Source organism: Salmo salar, chromosome ssa10, assembly GCF_905237065.1.
Source record: "Salmo salar chromosome ssa10, Ssal_v3.1, whole genome shotgun sequence".
Classification (NCBI taxonomy): domain Eukaryota; kingdom Metazoa; phylum Chordata; class Actinopteri; order Salmoniformes; family Salmonidae; genus Salmo; species Salmo salar.
Genome location: NC_059451.1, coordinates 112939965 through 112962669, shown reverse-complemented (window position 1 = coordinate 112962669; position 22705 = coordinate 112939965). Strand labels below are relative to the sequence as shown.

Below are 22705 nucleotides of genomic sequence, written 5' to 3'. Positions count from 1 at the left end.
GGACATTAATCTAAAACACAAGGCTAAATTTACATTGGAGTTGCTTATCAAGACATTGAATGTTCCTGAGTGGCCTAGTTACATTATTGATTTAAATTGGCTTGAAAATCTATGGCAAGACTTGAAAATGTTTGTAGCAATGATCAACAACCAACTTGACAGAGTTTGAAGAATTTTAAAAACAATAATGTGCAAATATTGTACAATCCAGGTGTGCAAAGCTCTTAAGAGATGTACGCAGAAATACTCACAGCTGTAATCACTGCCACAGGTGATTCTAACATGTATTGATTGACTCAGGGATGTGAATACGTATGCAAATTAGATATTTCCAATACATTTGTAAACATTTCTAAAAACATGTTTTCACTTTGTCATTATGGTGAATTGTGTGTAGATGGATCAACATGTAAAAAAATCAATTTTAAATTCAGGCTGTAACAACAAAATGTGGAATAAGGGGTATGAATATTTTCTGAAGGCACTATACAAATGTACAAAACTATTTGACAAGTATGTAAAATCCCTGCTACATTGTCTGAACAAAACTGCCTCAGGAGGAGAAACACAATTACATTCAACTTCATCTTCATCTTCTAGACATATAAATACTATATATTTAAGACATTTAATGGTTTAAAAGGCACAATATCCATCCTGTGTTAGCTGATGGACACATCAGGGATATCTGCAGTTGCTACACCAAACTGTTCACACACTTTCTTCAGTTGCTCCTCCAGAACAATGTTCTTCTTCACCTCCAGATTGTAATTAAACTTCAGATCCTCGATCTCCTCAAAGAATGTCGGGTCAAAGTTCTCCAGTTCCATCTTCATCTTTTTTACTTCGGCCTGGAATCGGGAAGGTAATCAAAAATATTTTCACAGAGGAATAGATAAAAAAATATATATATGTTTTTACTTTTCTACACTCAAAACAACCCAAATAGATGAGGTAATGAGGAGAAGTCACAATACCTGCAACTGTTTTTTTTCCTCACCAGTGGCCTTCAGCAGGGCTTGTAGGTCCTCGTACCCTGACGACAAAAACATGACACAAGTTGATGTGCATATTGTGCTAGTTAGTTACTGCGCCTGTTTAGGTTCCGCATCATTCCTGAACAGGACAAGTTTTGTTTGACATCACAGAACATGCATGAACACATCAATAATGCACATCTTCTGCCTTGAAGTGAAAACTTGTCAAACAGGTCCACTTTGCTTTTACATGTCTCACCTGGCCCAGCAGAGGCTGTCTCATACTTCTTAGTGTAGTCACTACACTTCTGTACCAGCCCTTCCTTCTCCCTCTCCAGCTGATTATTGGTCAATCTAAAGACAAAACAGGATAGACATTCCTGTGTGACTAACGGATGGCAAATCAAATGTCAAATTTTCATGACCAAATTTGACCAGTGTAGTAATGGATATTACAAACATAAATGCTGTTTTCAATTTCCTTCACTTTGATGTTTACATTAACGTATGGTTCACACATAGCTAACACATTTTGATAATGCATTCCCATGTTAGCTATGTGTGAACCATATGTTTGTAATGCTATTGTATGCAAAGGCAATCAGGTTAGATGCTTCACAAGTTTGTCTACATTGAAGAGCTGGCCTATGGGATATATTCACCTCGTTGACTGAAACTCCTTGGCGAGGCCTGACTCAGTGTTTGCTGCGGTGGGAAAGTTGTTAAACAGCTTCACCTTCAGAACAAACAAAAACTGTTTTCACCACCATTAAAATAATGTAGCATAGTACTAGAATGCTACTTCATTTTCTTTATATAAACAATCCAATTAACTGAGCTCAGAACGACAATACATGGCACCCTATTCTGTATGTAGTGCACTACTTTTGACCAGAGCTCTATGAGCCCTGGTTAAAAGTATTGCACTATATAGGGAACGGGGTGCCATTTGAGACTCAACCATTGAGAAAAATTAAGAATCGCACAGTGATTTCACACGTAGCTATGGAGCTACGTCGGATCCGTTGCGTAGACTGTGTGGAGCTCTTATGCTTACCTGCTCCTGTAGTTGGCTGGTGACTCGCTGTGCTTTCTCCTCCCTTTCACTGGCCTCTCGCAGCTGCAGCCTGAGCTCTGAGAGACTGGAGTTCTTCTGGCTGATGTCCTGCTCCAGTGCTTTCATCTTACTCTCAAACATCCTGAAGGGAGGGAAACCATCCCCTTTTCAGTCAGCCATCTAGTTTCAAGACACCCCACTGTAGTCTACGTTGGCTTGGTATTCTACCAGATCTCCATGTTTGTTCTTTAGGTCAGTGGTTCCCAAACTGTCAGTCGGGACCCACTTGTAGGTTGTGGCAGGGGTCCATGCAGGTCGAAGGAAAAAAAATGTTGTGCATTGCAATTGTTTGTACAGTACCAGTCAAAAGTTTGGACACACCTACTCATTCCAGGGTTTTTCTTATTTGGACTATTTTCTACATTGTAGAATAATAGTGAAGACATCAAACCTATGAAATAACACATGGAATCATGTAGTAACCAAAAAAGTGTTAAATTCTTCAAAGTAGCCACCCTTTGCCTTGGAAGTCTCTCAACCAGCTTCATGAGGTACTCACCTGGAATGCATTTCAATTAACAGGTGTGCCTTGTTTTTAATTTGTGGAATTTCTTTCCTTAATGCGTTTGAGCCAATAAGTTGTGTTGTGACAAGGTAGGGGTGGTATACAGATTATAGCCCTATTTGGTAAAAGAACAAGTCCATATTATGGCAAGAACAGCACAAATAAGCAAAGAGAAACAACAGTCCATCATTACTTTAAGATACGAAGGCCAGTCAATCTGGAAAATTGAAGAGGCGACTCCGGGATGCTGGCCTTCTAGCTAGAGTTGCAAAGAAAAAGCCATATCTCAGACTGGCCAACAAAAAGAAAAGAAAAGATTAAGATGGGCAAAAGAACACAGACACTGGATAGAGGAACTCTGCCTAGATGCCTTAACTACAACATTTTCTGCTGCCAAGATTATATTTTTTTACTTATTCTTTGGTCTATGTATGTTTTTTCACCGCTCAACCCTTATGGTAGGTCGTGACTCAAAAGACACCTCAATTGGTGGGTCACGAAACAAAGTTTTAGAACCCCTGCTCTAGGTTATACATTAAGTAGTTACAGTCCAAGAAACAGGGTTAGTGAGTTCGCTCGTGTCTTTTAGTCAGATGAGAACAGGAGCGAGGACTGAGTGGTTGACTTCGTTCATTTCAACGGATCCCTCACCTTGTTACCACAGTGGCCTTCCAGGTCTTACTTTCGACCCCCTCAGGGATGACCCTGGACTGGGCTGCCACTAGCTGTTGTCTGGCCTCCTCCAGCTCAGCCTCCAGCTTCTCATTGGTCATCTCTAGACTGGTCTTGGCCATCCTCAGCCTCTCCGCAGCCTCAGTCTCCTGCAACACATTTTTTTAAATGAGTCCTGAGACTTGACTAAATGTTGTAACTATGCATCCCATGAAAAGGGGACAGGACGGAACACATACCCTTTTAATCTCTTTCCGTAAATGTTCGTTTTCTATCACAATTTTCTCCACTCCTTTGGTTTTGGTCTCTAGTCTGGAGCTCAGCTGTGTTTCTGTGTTTCTCTTGAGCTTCTCGTAATCATTCTAGAGAAGACGGAGAGCAAGGACAAAATACATTTTAAAAACATTTGAACTTGAACAGCATAACCTTCGAGCAGTTTTGAAGGGCTATAAGAGCTCCACTGGTTGTTAAACATGTAATAGGACATCTCATGCCCTATTACACAAGTAGTTCAACTAGAGTTCACCTTCAGTTTTTCATGTTTGTGCTCCAGAGCTGTGAGCTGTTCCTGACTCAGTGCTGCTGGAGATTTCTTCAGCGTCTCGTTCTCCCTCTGCACCCTATCCACCACCCTCTTCATCAGCCCGATGGTCTTCTCCAACTCTGGCACAGTTTTACCGCTGCGACCCGCCTACAGTGGACAGGAAAGACTTTCATTCAGTCGTGTGATCCAGTTGTTGTAAAATACACTTTTACTAGATGGTTAACTTGACTGTAAATTGAGAACTTCTCTACGAGCCATGTCAGTAAAACAAGAGTGAACACAGACAGGTGGATAGAGTAGAATTACAGCCTGACCACATGGGAATACGATGTCTGTATACACCGAGTGTACAAAACATTAAGAACACCTTCCTAATATTGTTACACCCCCTCCTTTTCCCCTCAGAACAGCCTCAATTCGTTGGGCATGGACTCTACAAGGTGTTGAAAGCGTTCCACAGGGAAGCTGGCCCTTGTTGACTCCAATGCTTCCCACAGTTGTGTCAAGTTGGCTGGATGTCCTTTGGGTGGTGGACCATTTGTGATACACACAAGAAACTGTTAAGTGTGAAAAACCCAGCAGTGTCGCAGTTCTTGACACAAACCGGTGCGCCTGGCATCTACTACTATACCCTGTTCAAAGGCACTTAAATCTGTTGTCTTGCCCATTCACCCTCTGAATGGCACACATACACAATCCATGTCTCAATTGTCTCAACGCTTACAAATCCTTCTTTAACCTGTCTCCTCCTTCATCTATAATGATTGAAGTAGATTTAACAAGTGACATCAAAAAAGGATCATAGTTTTCACCTGGATTCACCTGGTCAGTCTATGTCATGGAAAGAGCAGGTGTTCTAAATGTTTTGCATACTCAGTGTAGATACCTAGTCACCAGCGTACACATGCAGGCATTAAAGCACAAAAAAAATCCCATGATTGAAACTTTTTCAGTCAAAAAATCACACGATTGAAACTTTTTCAGTCAAAAAATCCCATGGCAAACCTTTTGGCTCGAGAGCCACATCAGGATTTCGAAATTTAACAGACAGACTTTTTTTAATGACTGATTTGTTTGTCAAAATGGGTTACGGGCCAGAAAAAAGGGCAGTTATTTGAAAATATATATAAATATTAGCCCTAAATAATAACCCCCCCAAAATATTATTTTAGACTAAAACCTAATGCGTCATCCATATGACTAAAATCCGTCGCAGAGACTGAGAACTTTAACCCCTGCACAAGATTAGGATAGACCTACCCCACGGACGTGGCCCAGTTTTTTCTCCACCTCCGCCTTTTCCTTCTTCAGAACGTTGTACATCTCTTTGAGGTCTGCAACTTGGTCCTATCAGTAAAGTAGAGAGGGTATCATTGGATAAGCTGGAAAACAAACATCTCTGGCAGGTCTTAACAGACCAAAGGTCTTAAAATCCACCTATCCACTGAGGTCTTAACCGGTTGCTTGAACTTAGTTCCAGGGCTTAAGTTATTGGGCTTCAAGGCCCCAGTTTTTAGTCAAATCCCCCCCAAAATGTATCTACCATACCTTTAGTCTGGGTAGGTCGTTGTTGGCCTGTTCCAGTTGAAAGCGGAGCTCCAGCTTCTCTGAGGAAAGCTTCAGGTTCTCTCTCTGAAGCTCATACTCTTTTTGCGAGGGGGTGCCTGAACCTTTCCCTGATGTCTGGAAGAAATAAATAACAGCCGTCACGCTTACGCAATCAGAATGTGAAGAAGCACAAAAATAAAAATTTATTAGGAGAGAAGAGGGAAGAGATGAAGGGAGCAAAGAAAGGAAGTGTAAGGTGGTGACCACATGGATAAACATACAAAAACATAGCGCCTAGGACTGGAAGGAGGTACTATACACAGGGTTTGGCTGGGGTAGGCCGTCATAGTAAATAAGAATTTATTCTTAACTGACTTGCCTAGTTAAAATAAAGGTTAATTAAAAAAGTTATTAAACACCGACTGCACACTAAGCCAAACACTGCACACTTTCTGCTAGCTCAAACACTGCACTAGCATCTTGTCAGGGTGGAAGCCAGGGGCAGCCTTTGGTACCTTATGAGTTTTGGGAGACATAGGTTTGAGCTTTTGTCTTATCTTCTCAATGTCATTGGTAATGACCTCCAGCTCGGCACCACGGGTACTCTCTGAAGCAAACTCGAGCTTGCTGTCTGTGACATCATCAATGTCGAGTTCCTTGATGACAAAACTGTCAGATTCATCGTCATTGAGGTCAGCACTGTGGTCAGCGCTGACCTACATTATGAAGTCCTCTTCTTTCCTTACTGTTTCCTCCACTGTCCCACTTAATTTCCATCTCCATCATCTCTGTCTCCCCCTGTATCCTCTGCATTATCTGTACCCATCACACTACTTGACTGCTGTCACCTCTCCTTGCTCAGATGCAGGTTTCGCTGACTCAAACACTGCCTCTCAGAGGTTGATGGCTCACTCTGGATTTGGGGGTTTGGATCGTAGAAATAGAATGAATAGAACGAATGTCCCCATTCAAGTAAACTATGGCATAATGGGTGGACTGGTGGCCATTGCGAGTGTACCCATAGGAGCAAAGCAGGAAGTAAAAAAAATATTTGAATAAAAAAGAAGTGTACACTTTTTATTTAATGTCCTGCTTTGCTCCTATGTGTACTCATCAATATGTGCTGTAATATGTTGATTATACTCAACTGACATTAGAAAAATTCCATTTTATTGCATGAGCCACATCAGTTAACATCATTTGAAGGAACATTCTATATTACAATGGGAATTATTGCATCACAATACCAGGCAGCCATTGCGAGTGTACCAATGAGTTCACCAGTCAAATTGCCAGGGTTAGAGGTTCCAAGCCCGTTCTATTCATTCTATTTCTATGGTTTGGGTACACTCAAATCCAGCACAGTGTCACTTGTGGAATCCTGTCTGGCAATGAGATTCTCCTCTGTGGTTATGTCCACTAGTTCAGCAACAGCCACCTCATTGACATTCTCTGACTCTGCGTCACTTTTTTCCCGGTTCTCCTGCTTGGACTCTCTGTCAGTCTCTTCTGTTTCCCCTTGTTCTCCCTCTCCTATATCTTCAGTCTGTTCTTCATGTCCTCCCTCTCCAGTCTCATCTGTTCTTTCCTGTTCTCCACGCTCTGCCCTGCTTGGTTTCTCTGTCCGCTCTGTCTCAGGTACACAGTCATTTGTTCCATCAAAGACTGTCTGGGTTTCTTTCTGTCCTTGGTTTGGGTGTAATGCCCCCTCCTTGTGGGCTGACGTGCCATCTCTCTGATAGGCTACACTGTCATTGGCTAAGAAGGTCAGGACCCTCTTTTTCTCATGTACGTCACCAACATCAAACGTCAGCGAACGAAGCTCTTTCAAGGACACGGACGGGGAGACCAAACTTCTCCCCTCCTTCACGTGCATCGAATGGGATTGAGGAGTGGGTGAAAGAGAGAAGTAGAAAAGAGAATAAAGAAAGTGTAGAAACCTAATGACTTAAATGTGAAATTAATGCAAACATACGTACATAGTGAGATGAAAGACAGTTGGCAATACTTGTAAACAGTGGTTGTCTGTTGTGTCTGAGTGAGTTTAAAAAAGTTCAACATCAAGCCCTGCAGTTTAAGTATGTTTTCCTGTCTTGTTGTGTTTGTGTGTAAAAGGTAGTGCAGTCTCAGATCATATTTGAGTCAGTCGGTGTGTAGTCTTACAGAGGACTTCTGGCTCTCCAGGGAGTGAAGTCTGTCCTCCAGGTAGTGGTTCCTCAGGTTCATGTCCTCCATGGCAGAATCTCTGGGTAGGGCCTGCTGCTGTCTGGAATGGACAGAGAGGAAAATGTTAGTCCTACAAGGTTTGGTCTGGTTATACTGCAAACACAATAGATAATAGTGCTGTCGATGTGTTCCCACCATCTTATTTGTCCACCAAAAAAAGCCCTATGATATTGAGCTACAAAAGAAAAATATTTGCTATTAAACGAACCAACAGCAGCACAGTTTACAATGTCTGAAACACCTACTTTATGGTGAGGATCTGTTGCTCCAGTTCAGCGTTCCTCCTCTTCAGCTCAACCAGTTCTTTCTCAGACTCCTGTGTCCTCACCCCCACCACCTGATCTGCCGTCACACCACGACCCTTCAGTTTCCTCTGCAGACCTGCCTTCTCCTGCTCCAGTCTGAACACAGAGGGACAACCAGGGACATGGCACAACGTAAGACCATATGGCTAAGGAATATTGGAGTGAAGGAGTGAGTGAGTGTTCGATATATATTGTGTATGAGTAAGCAGGGTCATGTGCTTCTGTGAACCTTGTGTTGGTCTTGTCCGTGTGCATGTGCGTCCGTGTGTGTCAGTCAAAATGTCTGTACTTAGTATGTCTTCATGGAGTGTGTGGGATGTGTATGTTTCTTATGGTGTGGCTAAACCCCTTGCACCATGAGTGTCTTGGTTCTAACCTGGCGTAGAGCTCCTTGAGAGTACTCAGCTGCTTAGAGACAGACTCGGTTTCCCTCTCCTTCTCCTTCAGAATGTTCCTCACTTTCTCCATCCTGGCCTGCCACTTCTTGCCCTCCTCCCACCGCACTATTTCTTCTTTATTTGTCTGCAGGATAGATAGTGTGATGAGGCATGTCACATATAGGTTCCTTCCAATCCTCAAATACCTTGTATTTGTGAATGTCCATGAAATACAGGAATATAATTATAGGATCTCTATTGAGCCAACATGCAGTGGGACAGGGAGGGAGGGATCAAATGAAATCTGATTTGACACATGCGCTGAATACAGGTGTAAACCTTACTGTGAAATTCTAACTTACAAGCCCTTAAACAACAATGCAGTTCAAGAAATAGAGTTAATGAAATATTTACTAAATCAACGAAAGTAAAAAAAAAAATCGAACCAATCAAAAAGTTACACAATAAATGTACATAACAATAACGAGGCTATATACAGGGGGTACCAGTACAGAGTCAATGTGGAGGCTTTATACAGGGGGTACCAGTACAGAGTCAATGTGGAGGCTTTATACAGGGGGTACCAGTACTGAGTCAATGTGGAGGCTATATACAGGGGGTACCAGTACCGAGTCAATGTGGAGGCTATATACAGGGGGTACCGGTACCGAGTCAATGTGGAGGCTTTATACAGGGGGTACCAGTACCGAGTCAATGTGGAGGCTTTATACAGGGGGTACCAGTACCGAGTCAATGTGGAGCCTCTATACAGGGGGTACCAGTACCAAGTGAATGTGGAGGCTATATACGGGGGTACCAGTACCAAGTCAATGTGGAGGCTATATACAGGGGGTACCAGTACCGAGTCAATGTGGAGCCTCTATACAGGGGGTACCAGTACCGAGTCAATGTGGAGGATCATACAGGGGGTACCAGTACCGAGTCAATGTGGAGGCTATATACAGGGGGTACCGGTACCGAGTCAATGTGCGGGGGTACAGAATAGTCGAGGTAATTTCTAAAGTGACTATGATATATAGGTCCTGGATGTAGGTCCTGGATGTCAGGAAGCTTGGCCCCAGTGATGAACTGGGCCATACACATTACCCTCTGTAGCGCCTTACGGTCAGATGCTGAGCAGTTGCCATATCAAATCAAATGTTATTGTTCGTGTACACATATTTTGCAGATGTTACTGTGGGTGTAGCAAAATGCTTATGTTTTAGTGCAGTACAACTTAACAATACACGCAAATCCAAAACATTTATATAAAGGAATTAAGAAATATAGAAATGCTAGAACGAGCAATGTCAGAGTCCAGAATATAAATATATACTGTATGTATATGAAGGTGTGTATAGACATTATAGACAGTATTTGAGTAGAAAAGGTGTGTACAGTAGTAGTTATACAGGATGAGCCTTGACTAGAATACAGTATATACAGTTGAAGTCGGAAGTTTACATACACTTAGGTTGGAGTCAATAAAACTCGTTTTTCAACCACTCCACAAATTTCTTGTTAACAAACTATAGTTTTGGCAAGTCGGTTAGGACATCTACTTTGTGCATGACACAAGTAATTTTTCCAACAATTGTTTACAGACAGATTATTTCACTTATAATTAACTGTATCACAATTCCAGTGGGTCAGAAGTTTACATACACTAAGTTGACTGTGCCTTTAAACAGCTTGGAAAATTCCAGAGAATGATGTCATGGCTTTAGAAGCTTCTGATAGGCTAATTGACATAAATTGAGTCAATTGGAGATGTACCTGTGGATGTATTTCAAGACCTACCTTCAAACTCAGTGCCTCTTTGCTTGACATCATGGGAAAATCAAAAGAAATCAGCCAAGACCTCAGAATTTTTTTTGTAGACCTCCACAAGTCTGGTTCATCCTTGGGAGCAATTTCCAAACGCCTGAAGGTACCATGTTCATCTGTACAAACAATAGTATGCAAGTATAAATACCATGGGACCACGCAGCCATCATACCACTCAGGAAGGAGACGCATTCTGTCTCCTAGAGATGAACGTACGTCTCAGCCTCCAGTATTTATGCTGCAGTAGTTTATGTGTCGGGGGGCTAGGGTCAGTCTGTTACATCTGGAGTATTTCTCTTGTCTTATCCGGTGTCCTGTGTGTATTTAAATATGCTCTCTCTAATTCTCTCTTTCTCTCTTTCTGTCTTTCTCTCGGAGGACCTGAGCCCTAGGACCATGCCTCAGGACTACCTGGTATGATGACTCCTTGCTGTCCCCAGTCCACCTGGCCGTGCTGCTGCTCCAGTTTCAACTGTTCTGCCTGCGGCTATGGAACCCTGACCTGTTCACCGGACGTGCTTGTTGCACCCTCGACAACCACTATGATTATTATTATTTGACCATGCTGGTCATTTATGAACATTTTAACATTTTAACATTTTGACCATGTTCTGTTATAATATCCACCCTGCACAGCCAGAAGAGGACTGGCCACCCCTCATAGCCTGGTTCCTCTCTAGGTTTCTTCCTAGGTTTTTGGCCTTTCTAGGGAGTTTTTCCTAGGGAGTTTTTCCTAGCCACCGTGCTTCTTTCACATGCTTTGCTTGCTGTTTGGGGTTTTAGGCTGGGTTTCTGTACAGCACTTTGAGAATATCAGCTGATGTACGAAGGGCTATATAAAAATAAATTTGATTTGATTTTGATTTGACTTTGGTGCGAAGAGTGCAAATCAATCCCAGAACAACAGCAAAGGACCTTGTGAAGATGCTCGAGGAAACAGATACAAAAGTATCTATATACACAGTAAAACAAGTCCGATATCGACATAACCTGAAAGACCGCTCAGTAAGGAAAAAGCCACTGCTCCAAAACCGCCCTAAAAAAGCCAGACGGTTTGCAACTGCACATGGGGACAAAGATTGTACTTTTTGGAGAAATGTCCTCTGGTCTGATGAAACAAAAATAAAACTGTTTGGCCATAATGACCATTGTTATGTTTGGAGGAAAAAGTGGGATGCTTGCAAGCCGAAGAACAGCATCCCAACCGTGAAGCACGGGGGTGGCAGCATCATGTTGTTGGGGTGCTTTGCTGCAGGAGGGACTGGTTCACTTCACAAAATAGATGGCATCATGAGGAATGAAAATGATGTGGATATATTGACGCAACATCTCAAGACATCAGCCAGGAACTTAAAGCTTGGTCGCAAATGGGTCTTCCATATGGACAATGACCACAAGCATACTTCCAAAGTTGTGGCAAAATGGCTTAAAAACAACAAAGTCAAGGTATTGGAGTGGCCATCACAAAGCCCTAACCTCAATCCTATAGAACATTTGTGGGCAGAACTGAAAAAGTGTGTGCAAGCAAGGAGGCCTACAAACCTGACTCAGTTACACCAGCTCTGTCAGGAGGAATGGCCTAAAATTCACCCAACTTATTGTGGGAAGCTTGTGGAAGGCTACCTGAAACGTTTGACCCAAGTTAAACAATTTAAAGGCTATGCTACCAAATACTAATTGAGTGTATGTAAACTTCTGACCCACTGGGAATGTGATGAAAGAAATTACAGATGAAATAAATCTTTCTCTCTACTATTATTCTGACATTTCACATTCTTAAAATAAAGTTGTGATCCTAACTGACCTAAGACAGGGAATTTTTACTTGGATTAAATGTCAGGAATTGTGAAAAACTGAGTTTAAATGTATTTGGCTAAGGTGTATGTAAACTTCCGACTTCAACTGAACATGAAGTGGGTAAAACAGTATGTATTCACCTTGTCATCCTTTAGGCCAAGACCTTTCCTTTCTGTTGTTGATTCTGGTACACCTCTCCTTTCCAGCTCCGACTCCAACTTACGGATCTTCTTCTGCAGTGCCTCTACTGTGGGCCCCTTCCCCTCATGCTCAGATTGACCCTGCACACACAGCCATAATTATTTACAGTTAAAAAACATACTTTTGAAACACAGACGTGTGCGCACATACAGACACGCTCCCACATACACAATTTAAACAATGACATAGATTGATAACACAAACAGATGATCAATCAAACATACTAACAGAGTCACCCCCCAATCAATTGATAAATTACACAACTATTGTCCATCCAATTGGATTACATAATAATAATAATAATAATGAAATAAGCATATTCCTACTCCCTAGCTTGCCGATTGGACACAGAAACGAGTCGGACTGTGTCACTGACCTGCAGTCCGCTGTTGAGCCTCTTGATTCGCTGTTTGAGTTCCTGGATCTCCTCGTCTCTCTCTTCCTTCTCCCCCTGCAGCTTGCTCTGGGTCTTCAGGCTCTTCTGGAGGTCCTTGTTCAGGACCTCCACCTCCTCCTTCAGGGTGTTCTCCCTCCCCCTCCCTGCCTTCACAGCCTCCTTCGCCCCCTGGAGCTCTTCGTTTAGCTCCTGCACACGAGCCTGATGGAAATAACCAGATTAACATCTCTTGGTATGCATTCAAGGGATATACTGTGCCACTTGACAAAAGTTATTCTGTATTGATAATTGGGATATAAAAACATGTGCAGCATAACATGCTGATTATGTGTCATGACTGAGAATCTTAACACCTATCAGGAAAGATAAACCCTCTATCACTTACGAGTGTTAGCAGATTGTGTTTTAAGGGTTTGAAATGATGTAAGTGCTAGTTCATTCATAGCACGGTACCTAATATGCTATGAGACTGAGAGAGTGATGGGGACCAACCTTGAGGTCCTTGGTATGCTTGTCTACCAGCAGCTGGACATTGAGGCTATCCTCTCTGTGAGATGCGTTGGCTATGATCTGCTGCTCCGCATGGGACGTCATCTCTGCCCTCAGCGCCAACAGGGCCTTACTCAGAGCCTGAGAGAAAGAGAGAGAAAGGGGGAAAAGGGAAAGGGAGATGGAAAGGATGACGGGGAGAGGCATAATATAGTTACGGTCTGTTTAGTCAGTCTATTGTGATGTTTGGCAGTCATGTTCATGCTCCCAAGATGCTGTAATTACACTGACGATACACAGGTACAGTTCTATAGAGAGCAGACCATAAGACCAACAAACAAAGTAGTTGCCAAATATATTGGCACCCTTGCACTTTTCTCAAATAATTGCCTATTTCTTCTGAAATGAGTTGGCATTTTTTTTAAATACACTTTTGGTCTCCACACCTTCTTATTGGCATTTCAACATTTCAGAACCAATTTTATTTTTGTAAACTTATGTGGACAATTTTAATTTAACAAATGGCATGGACAAAATTATTGGCACCTTGGAGCTAGTACTTGGTTGCACAGCCTTTGGCCAAGATAACTTCCAACAAATGCTTCTTGTAGTCATCAATGAGCTTGCTGCACCTTTCTACAGGCAATTTGGCCCACTCTAAAGCAGCAAGCAAACTGCTCTAATTCTTTAATGTTTGAGGGGTGCACTCCACCAACTGTTTCCAGCTCTCGCCATAGGTTATGGATGTGATTCAGATCTGGACTCTTCACTGGCCACTACAGAACAGTCCAGCATTTCTTTTTGAACCATTCCAGAGTGCTTTTTATGTGTGCTTGGGGTTCTTGTCCTGCTGGAAGACCCATAACCTTCAATGGAGACCCAGTTTTTGGACACTGGGTTGAACATTGAAACCGGGTCTCCATTGAAGGTTTCGGGTCTTAGAGCAGGACAACGGCCCCAAACACACATTAAAAACCACCTAGGAATGGTTAAGAGATGCTGGACTGTTCTGGAGCGGCTAGCAAAGAGTCCAGATCTGAATCACATCCATAACCTATGGCGAGATCTGAAAACAGTAGTTGGTGGAAGGAACCCGTCAAACATTGAATAATTTTAGCAGTTTGCTGCTGAAAAGTGGGCAACATTGTCAGTAGACAAGCTCATTTATGGTTAGTGTTTGTCTGCAGTTATCTTGGCCAAAGGCTTTGCAACCAAGTACTAGCTCTGAGATGCCAATAATTTTGTCTATGCCATTTGTCTTTATTTTCTCAATTAAAATTCTAAACTTAAGTTTACAAAAATAAAATTGGTTCTGCAATGTTGAAATTCCAATAACAAGGTGTGGTGGCCAAAGGTTTTCAATCAATCAAATTCAATCACATTTATTTTTAAAGCCCTTTTTACATCAGTTGTTACAAAGTACTTATACAGTAAACCAGCATAAAACCCCAAACAGCAAGCAATGCAGATGTAGAAGCACGGTGGCTAGGAAAAACTCCCTAGAAAGTCCAGCGTAGAAAGGCAGGAACCTAGGAAGAAACCTAGAGAGGCACCAGGCTCTGAGGGGTGGTCAGTCCTCTTCTGGCTGTGCCGGGTGGAGATTATAAGAGTACATGACCATCAACTTATTTGAGAAGAAATAGGGAATTATTTAAGAAAAGTGCAAGTGTGCCAATATATCTGGCCACAACTGTATCTTCCTAGTCTTCACCTTCAGTTGTTTCTCTTTCTGGTTGAGCTGTGCTTTGAGTCTCTCCACCAGGTTCTTCATGGTGTTGCTGGGCGAGCGGATGTTGGCCTGTTTCTGGGCCTCCAGCTCTGTGCGGAGGTAGTGCAGCTCCTTCTCCATCTGACCCAGCTGAGCACGCTGCTCCTCAGCCTCCCCTGACAGGGCTTTGGCCTGGGCTGCATGACGCTCCTCCAGCCTGGAACACACATAGTGGGGTTAAGCTAAACACAGGGCACAGGTCAAATTGGTTAAACACAGTTTATCATTTACTGTTTCTTTCTACCTTTTCCTAGGCCTGGGATGCCATCAAATTCACTATTCCTAATCACGTACAGTAGGCCAACGTAAATGCAGATCTCAATTCTCAATTACATGACAGATCAGGTAAACAATGTATGTAGCTTAGCACTGAGTATCTTTGGTGTGCATCTTAAGCCGGCCAGTGACTTACTTAACCCTCTCTGAGGCGTGCTCTTTGGCCTGCATGGCTGTGAGGTTCCTCTGCCTGTCCAGCTCTGCAATGAGGCCCTTCAGCCGGTCGGTCATGGAGGACAGAGAGCGGTCTTGTTCCACCACCGTCTGTTCCATCTCAGCTAGGCGAACCAGGTGCTTGGTGGTCGGCACCGTTATGGTGGGCTTCTTCATTAACTCCTGGGGACAACAAGGAGAATAACAGAAGCGATTTTTGGGTCGTTCCAGGAAAAGAGTGCCTTTTGCATCTCTTTGATATTTAAGTAGAAATTGTGCACCAATATTTAATTTTAAAAGCCTGTTATATTAAATGAAGTGTCCTTTAATATAGGCCACATGGAAAATTCAATACAACCGATTTTTTATATGAATAACGGCTTGCTAAAGTGCCAAAATTCAGCATTTTGTCCATCCAACACTGTGTCACTTCTAGGAAGATTTCAACCCACTTAATCCAAAATGTCTCCAAGTTTCACTACCATTGTAAAGCCCTAGTAGTTATTTTTGTTGCTTTGACAAAGTCATTTCTGAAAATTATTATTTAATGTGATTAGTGATTAATTTACATCTGTCCCTCATTTTAAGGCCAACCCTGTTACATGAACTAAACTCTCGTTTTAACAGTCCTTAAAAAAAAAGGGTTTTTTTTCAAAAGAAACATTGAACATCTAATAGCCAAAACATAGTGTAAAAGCAAGTGGGCTTGTTAGACTCTTTTTGGACATTTTCTGGTGTGTTGTGATAAAAAACTGAGCGGTCAACCCTGTTACTTTATTTGGCACTTAGTAAACACTTACTATAGTCTTTTTATTTAACCTCTTGAGATGGGAAAACATCCTTTATGAAGCTGAACATGTGCTTTCTATGACAGTGTGTTAAAATAAGGTGAAATCAAATGTTTATTTTGACCAAGTTACACTTTTCAAAAGGTACAGAATTGTTGGAATGATCTTTTTACCGGGACAAATAAAGAATAGTGAGTAACATGATAAAAGTCCATAACAATGTTGATTGGTGGTAGACATCAATGATCCTTCCAAATGGGAATCCTATAACCAGAATTTCTGAAAAGCCAGAGAAAGTTTCTAAAACGTTGTAACCCTAACACAGACCAAGAGAGGGACATGGTAGAGCTAGGCTGGGCTACATACCAGTGCGGTCTGTTTGAAGCGGTCAAGGGAGGTGTCAGTCTGCAGGTCCACTTTCTGGTGCAGTGTCCTCATCTCCTCTTCATGTCTCCTGGTGATATCCTCCTGCTCCTGGGGTTAATACAGGAGGCCACAGCAGTCAGAACCAACAGAACCAACAGTACACACCACAGCCATATAAGGATACATTATATATATATATATATACTGCTCAAAAAAATCAAGGGAACACTTAGACAACACATCCTAGATCTGAATGAAAGAAATAATCTTATTAAATACTTTTTTCTTTACATAGTTGAATGTGCTGACAACAAAATCACACAAAAATAATCAATGGAAATCCAATTTATCAACCCATGGAGGTCTGGATTTGGAGTCACACTCAAAATTAAAGTGGAAAACCACACTACAGGCTGATCCAACTTTGATGTAATGTCCTTAAAACAAGTCAAAATGAGGCTCAGTAGTGTGTGTGGCCTCCACGTGCCTGTATGACCTCCCCACAACGCCTGGGCATGCTCCTGATGAGGTGGCGGATGGTCTCCTGAGGGATCTCCTCCCAGACCTGGACTAAAGCATCCGCCAACTCCTGGACAGTCTGTGGTGCAACGTGGCGTTGGTGGATGGAGCGAGACATGATGTCCCAGATGTGCTCAATTGGATTCAGGTGGTTTCAGGTGGATGAGGTCTAGCATTGTCTTGCATTAGGAGGAACCCAGGGCCAACCGCAACAGCATATGGTCTCACAAGGGGTCTGAGGATCTCATCTCGGTACCTAATGGCAGTCAGGCTACCTCTGGCGAGCACATGGAGGACTGTGCGGCCCCCCAAAGAAATGCCACCCCACACCATGACTGACCCACCGCCAAACCGGTCATGCTGGAGGATGTTGCAGGCAGCAGAACGTTCTCCACGGCGTCTCCAGACTCTGTCACGTCTGTCACGTGCTCAGTGTGAACCTGCTTTCATCTGTGAAGAGCACAGGGCGCCAGTGGCGAATTTGCCAATCTTGGTGTTCTCTGGCAAATGCCAAACGTCCTGCACGGTGTTGGGCTGTAAGCACAACCCCCACTTGTGGACGTCGAGCCCTCATACCACCATCATGGAGTCTGTTTCTGACCGTTTGAGCAGACACATGCACATTTGTGGCCTGCTGGAGGTCATTTTGCAGGGCTCTGGCAGTGCTCCTCCTGCTCCTCCTTGCACAAAGGCGGAGGTAGCGGTCCTGCTGCTTGGTCGGCCTCCTCCACGTCTCCTGATGTACTGGCCTGTCTCCTGGTAGCGCCTCCATGCTCTGGACACTACGCTGACAGACACAGCAAACCTTCTTGCCACAGCTCACATTGATGTGCCATCCTGGATGAGCTGCACTACCTGAGCCACTTGTGTGGGTTGTAGACTCCATCTCATGCTACCACTAGAGTGAAAGCACCGCCAGCATTCAAAAGTGACCAAAACATCAGCCAGGAAGCATAGGAACTGAGAAGTGGTCTGTGGTCCCCACCTGCAGAACCACTCCTTTATTGGGGGTGTCTTGCTAATTGCCTATAATTTCCACCTGTTGTCTATTCCATTTGCACAACAGCATGTGAAATGTATTGTCAATCAGTGTTGCTTCCTAAGTGGACAGTTTGATTTCACAGAAGTGTGATTGACTTGGAGTTACATTGTGTTGTTTAAGTGTTCCCTTTATTTTTTTGAGCAGTATACAAAAGTATGTGGACACCCTTTCAAGTTTGTGGATTCAGCCATTTCAGTCACACCCGTTGCTGACAGGTGTATAACTTTCAACGTGGCACCGTCATAGGATGCTAACTTTCCAACAAGTCAGTTCATCAGAGCTGCCCCGGTCAACTGTAAGTGCTGTTATTGTGAAGTGGAAATGTCTAAGAGCAACAACGGCTCAGCCGTTGGTAGGCCACACAAGCTCACAGGACGGGACCGCTGAGTGATGAAGCGTGTAAAAATCGTCTGTCCTCGGTTGCAACACTCACTACCGAGTTCCAAATTGCCCCTGGAAGCAATGTCAGCACAAGACCTGTTCATCGGGAGCTTCATGAAATGGGGTTCCATGGCCGAGCAGACGCACACAAGCCTAAGATCACCATGCACAAGGCCAAGCGTCGGGTTGGAGTGCTGTAAAGCCGCCGCCATTGGACTCTGGAGCAGTGGAAACGCGTTCTCTGGAGTGATGAATCATGCTTCACCATCAGGCAGTCCGACCGACTAATCTGGGTTTGGTGGATGCCAAGAGAACACAACCTGCCCCAATGCATAGTGCCAACTGTAAAGTTTTGGGGAGGAGGAATAATGGTTCTGGCTAGGCCCCTTAGTTCCAGTGAAGGGAAATCTTAACACTACAGCATACAATGACAATCTAGACTGTTCTGTGCTTCCAACTTTGTGGCAACAGTTTGGGGAAGGTCGTTTCCTGTTGAGCATGACAATGCCCCAGTGCACAAAGCGAGGTCCATACAGAAATGTCTTGTCGAGATCGGTGTGGAAGAACTTGACTGGCCTGCACAGAGCACTGACCTCAACCCCATCGAACACCTTTGCGATGAATTGGAACGCAGACTGCGAGTCAGGCCTAATCGCCCAACATCAGTGCCCGACCTCACTAATGCTCTTGTGGCTGAATGGAAGCAAGTCCCCTGCAGCAATGTTCCAACATCTAGTGGAATGCCTTTCCAAAAGAGTGGAGGCTGTTATGGCAGCAATGGGGGGCCAACTCCATACTAACGCCCGTGATTTTGGAATGAGATGTTTGACAAGCAGGTGTCCACACGGAGAGACAGTTAAAACAACTTCTCGCACCCTCTTTTTCTCTAACAATTTCTAATATGTCTAAATGGCCATTTGGTGTTTAAGTCCGAACATCAACCACAAATTGTGCATCAAATGCAGATACACTTAGGACGCTTGATGCTTCCTAGCAATCCTATAGTTCTCTATCCCCTGCTGTACCTGTCTAGTCCGGGCCAGTAGGTTCTGGTACTTCTTAAGGACCTCCTCCTTCTGGTCCAGGCGTCCCTGCAGGTTGTTGATGGTCTGGTGGGCCACCTTGAGGGCCGGCTGGCTCTCCCTCTGGTCCTCCTGGTGCTTGGCCAGGTCTGCCAAGAGTCTCTCCCTGTCTGCAGCCGCAGGGAGCCGCAGACGCAGCTCATTGATTACCCGGTCCCTGGAGAGGATGTTCTGCTCTGCCTTCCACAGGGCAGATTCCTTCTCCTTCAGCTTCTGCTCAGGGAGAGTGGAGCAGCAGAGAGACAGCCTCATAGATGACTCACGTTTAGACTTACTTTTATACTTGCCTTTTACAATCTTTTACAAGGGATGGTGCTCTAAGGCATGTGGTGTGATCGTCCACCATAATGTGTGTACTTCTAAGGCATTTCCTGTGTGGCAACTGTGGGGTAAGTAATAATATGGCAAACAAATACATGCTACAGTATAATCACCTCATCTAGAGTTTTGCAGGTGGCCTGGGTCTCCAGGATGGTGCGGACGTGCTCTTTGATTTTCCTCAGGGCAAAGTCCAGCTGGTGGGCCAGGGGAAGGCTTGTGTCTGGCAAGGCTCCGGTAGCCTCCTCAAACTACACACAATACACACTAGGATTAACTGAGAGGAGGAGTCCAATTCCTTGGTTGACTTGGTAGCAAGCAGTTTGTGACCGTGTGAGTTATGAGTAATGCTAAATAGTAATCCTAAATATAAACCACCAAATGAGTGAATACAATTGGTATTTAATTAGTAAAATAAATAAAAGTGAGAAAAAAAAACTATGTCAATATGTATTTGCTGTAAATGTTTTGGCATCAAACTGGTGGCAGTCGTGAAAAAATGCAATAGTTGGAAGAGTTGCAAAGTTAATTGAAAATAATGTCATTGTTGATTAGATACTTTTTTCATTAATTAGGCTATTTTCTCTTGAAACATATGGTCTATCTACTAGAAACTCATGGATAACATGGACACAGATATAAAAAATGAATACTATAAAATAATTAAAAAAATGTAATGTATAAATTACCAAAGTTACGATAGATTGCCATATATTTTCTGTTAATTACCAAAATTACTGAAGATTTCAGTAACTTTGGTCAATTACTGGTAGCTTTGCAACCCTAATCATGTGTGACTAGATTATTTATTGAAAATAAATTTGAAATTGAGCATTCAAGTACATACACTGAGTATACCAAACATTAGGAACACCTTCCTAGTATTGAGGTATATCCCCCGTTTTGCCCTGAGAACAGCGTCAATTCGTAGGAGCATGGACTCTACAAGGAGTCTAAAGTGTTCCACAGGGATGCTGGCCCATGTTGACTCCAATGCTTCCCACAATTGTGTTAAGTCGGCTGAATGTCCTTTGGGTGGTGGAACATTCTTGATACACATGGGAAACTGTTCAATGTGAAATACTCAGCAGCGTTGCAGTTCTTGACACAAACCGGTGCGCTTTTGTCTTGCCTATTCACCTTCTGAATGGTGAATACACAATCCATGGCTCAATTGTATCAAGGCTTAAATATCCTTCTTTAACCTGGGCTCAAGAGTGGCGCAGCGGTCTAAGACACTCCATCTCAGTGCTAGAGATCACTACAGACCTTGGTTTGATTCCAGGCTGTATCCCAACCGGCTGTGATTGGGAGAGCCATAGGGCGGCGCACAATTGGCCCAGCGTCGTCTGGGTTAGGGTTTGGCTGGGGTAGGCCGTCATTGTAAATAAGAATTTGTTACTAACCGACTTGCCTACTTAAACAAAGGTTAAATAAAAAAATATAAATAAATTCATCTTCACTGCCTGAAGTGGATTTAACAGGTGACATCAATAAGGGATCATAGCTTTCACCTGGATTCCCCTGGTCAGTCCATGTCATGGAAAGAGCAGGTGTTCCTAATGCTCTGTATATTCAGTGTATATCCACGGCTTGCAAAATTATAATTAATTGCAACCAGAAACAAAACGTTAAATTCATTCCTATTGGCAGACAGTGGGGAGGCTAGTGTACAGTAAATGAATGTCAGTGTGTATGTCCCAAATGGCACCCTATTCCCTACAGTATATAGAATACCATTTGGGGCACAACCAGTGTGTGTCTGTTTGGTGTTAGACAGGACCTTCTGGGCAGAGCCTATGATTAGGTTCTGCTGTTTCTCATAAAGATCCAGCTGGCGCTCCAATTCCACCTCTCTCTGATCCCACGACATCTGACGCTCCTCCTGAACCTGGGGGTGGGGGGGAGACAGACTGTGTGAGTGTCTGTCTTTGTGAGTGTCTGTTAAACAGAGCTCTGTCATCATGCCATTGTGACTTTGTCTGCGTCCAAAATGGCATCCTATTTCCTATATACATTACTTTGACCAGGGCCCATGTAGGGCTCTGGTCAAAAGCTGTGCACTTTATAGAGAATAGGGTGCCCTTTTGGACACAATCATTGTCCTAGCATGGCAAGATCTGGAGAACATGCATGGTCTGAAGCCACCAGTACAAGTATTTAGGGAGTCCATCTGGAGCACTGTATTTTTAGGGGTATAAAACTAAACCATCTGAGCATCAAACACATAAATAGAGACAACAAGTCCTCTATGTTCTCCTCTTGTTCTGATTATGACTGACTCTCATGGGGAGATACATTACACTATAAAGCCCAATGTCATGGGGCGATGACGTTACACTATAAAGCCCAATGTCATGGGGCGATGATGTTACACTATAAAGCCCAATGTCATGGGGCGATGACGTTACACTATAAAGCCCAATGTCATGGGGCGATGATGTTACACTATAAAGCCCAATGTCATGGGGCGATGACGTTACACTATAAAGCCCAATGTCATGGGGCGATGATGTTACACTATAAAGCCCAATGTTATGGGGCGATGACGTTACACTATAAAGCCCAATGTCATGGGGCGATGACGTTACACTATAAAGCCCAATGTTATGGGGCGATGACGTTACACTATAAAGCCCAATGTCATGGGGCGATGACGTTACACTATAAAGCCCAATGTTATGGGGCGATGACGTTACACTATAAAGCCCAATGTCATGGGGCGATGACGTTACACTATAAAGCCCAATGTCATGGGGCGATGACGTTACACTATAAAGCCCAATGTCATGGGGCGATGACGTTACACTATAAAGCCCAATGTTATGGGGCGATGATGTTACACTATAAAGCCCAATGTCATGGGGCGATGACGTTACACTATAAAGCCCAATGTCATGGGGCGATGATGTTACACTATAAAGCCCAATGTCATGGGGCGATGACGTTACACTATAAAGCCCAATGTCATGGGGCGATGATGTTACACTATAAAGCCCAATGTTATGGGGCGATGACGTTACAGATTCA

At 43.4% G+C, this 22705-nt stretch overlaps 1 protein-coding gene across 4 annotated transcripts in view; it reads right to left on the bottom strand.

Annotated features, from left to right (window-relative positions):
• Positions 1 to 261: 261 nt before the first annotated feature.
• cep290 (centrosomal protein 290) overlaps positions 262 to 22705 on the bottom strand; it is a 56151-nt gene continuing 33707 nt past the window's right edge. For 3 of the 4 annotated variants that reach the window (XM_045688446.1, XM_014125669.2, XM_045688447.1), the window contains exons 32-53: positions 21459 to 21566; positions 19792 to 19926; positions 19301 to 19570; positions 16334 to 16441; positions 15163 to 15362; positions 14694 to 14907; positions 12986 to 13123; positions 12473 to 12694; positions 12036 to 12176; positions 8271 to 8416; positions 7835 to 7990; positions 7527 to 7629; positions 5364 to 5498; positions 5076 to 5162; positions 3798 to 3962; positions 3511 to 3633; positions 3251 to 3420; positions 2035 to 2176; positions 1640 to 1713; positions 1237 to 1331; positions 978 to 1036; positions 262 to 851 (exon numbers count right to left, since the gene is read on the bottom strand). In XM_045688446.1, the coding sequence (XP_045544402.1) occupies positions 663 to 851; positions 978 to 1036; positions 1237 to 1331; positions 1640 to 1713; positions 2035 to 2176; positions 3251 to 3420; positions 3511 to 3633; positions 3798 to 3962; positions 5076 to 5162; positions 5364 to 5498; positions 7527 to 7629; positions 7835 to 7990; positions 8271 to 8416; positions 12036 to 12176; positions 12473 to 12694; positions 12986 to 13123; positions 14694 to 14907; positions 15163 to 15362; positions 16334 to 16441; positions 19301 to 19570; positions 19792 to 19926; positions 21459 to 21566 (3180 nt within the window). In that variant the 3' untranslated portion in view covers positions 262 to 662. Of the gene's footprint in view, positions 852 to 977; positions 1037 to 1236; positions 1332 to 1639; positions 1714 to 2034; positions 2177 to 3250; positions 3421 to 3510; positions 3634 to 3797; positions 3963 to 5075; positions 5163 to 5363; positions 5499 to 5944; positions 7228 to 7526; positions 7630 to 7834; positions 7991 to 8270; positions 8417 to 12035; positions 12177 to 12472; positions 12695 to 12985; positions 13124 to 14693; positions 14908 to 15162; positions 15363 to 16333; positions 16442 to 19300; positions 19571 to 19791; positions 19927 to 21458; positions 21567 to 22705 lie in introns of those variants that run through there. The other variant, XM_045688448.1, reaches the window with a different exon arrangement.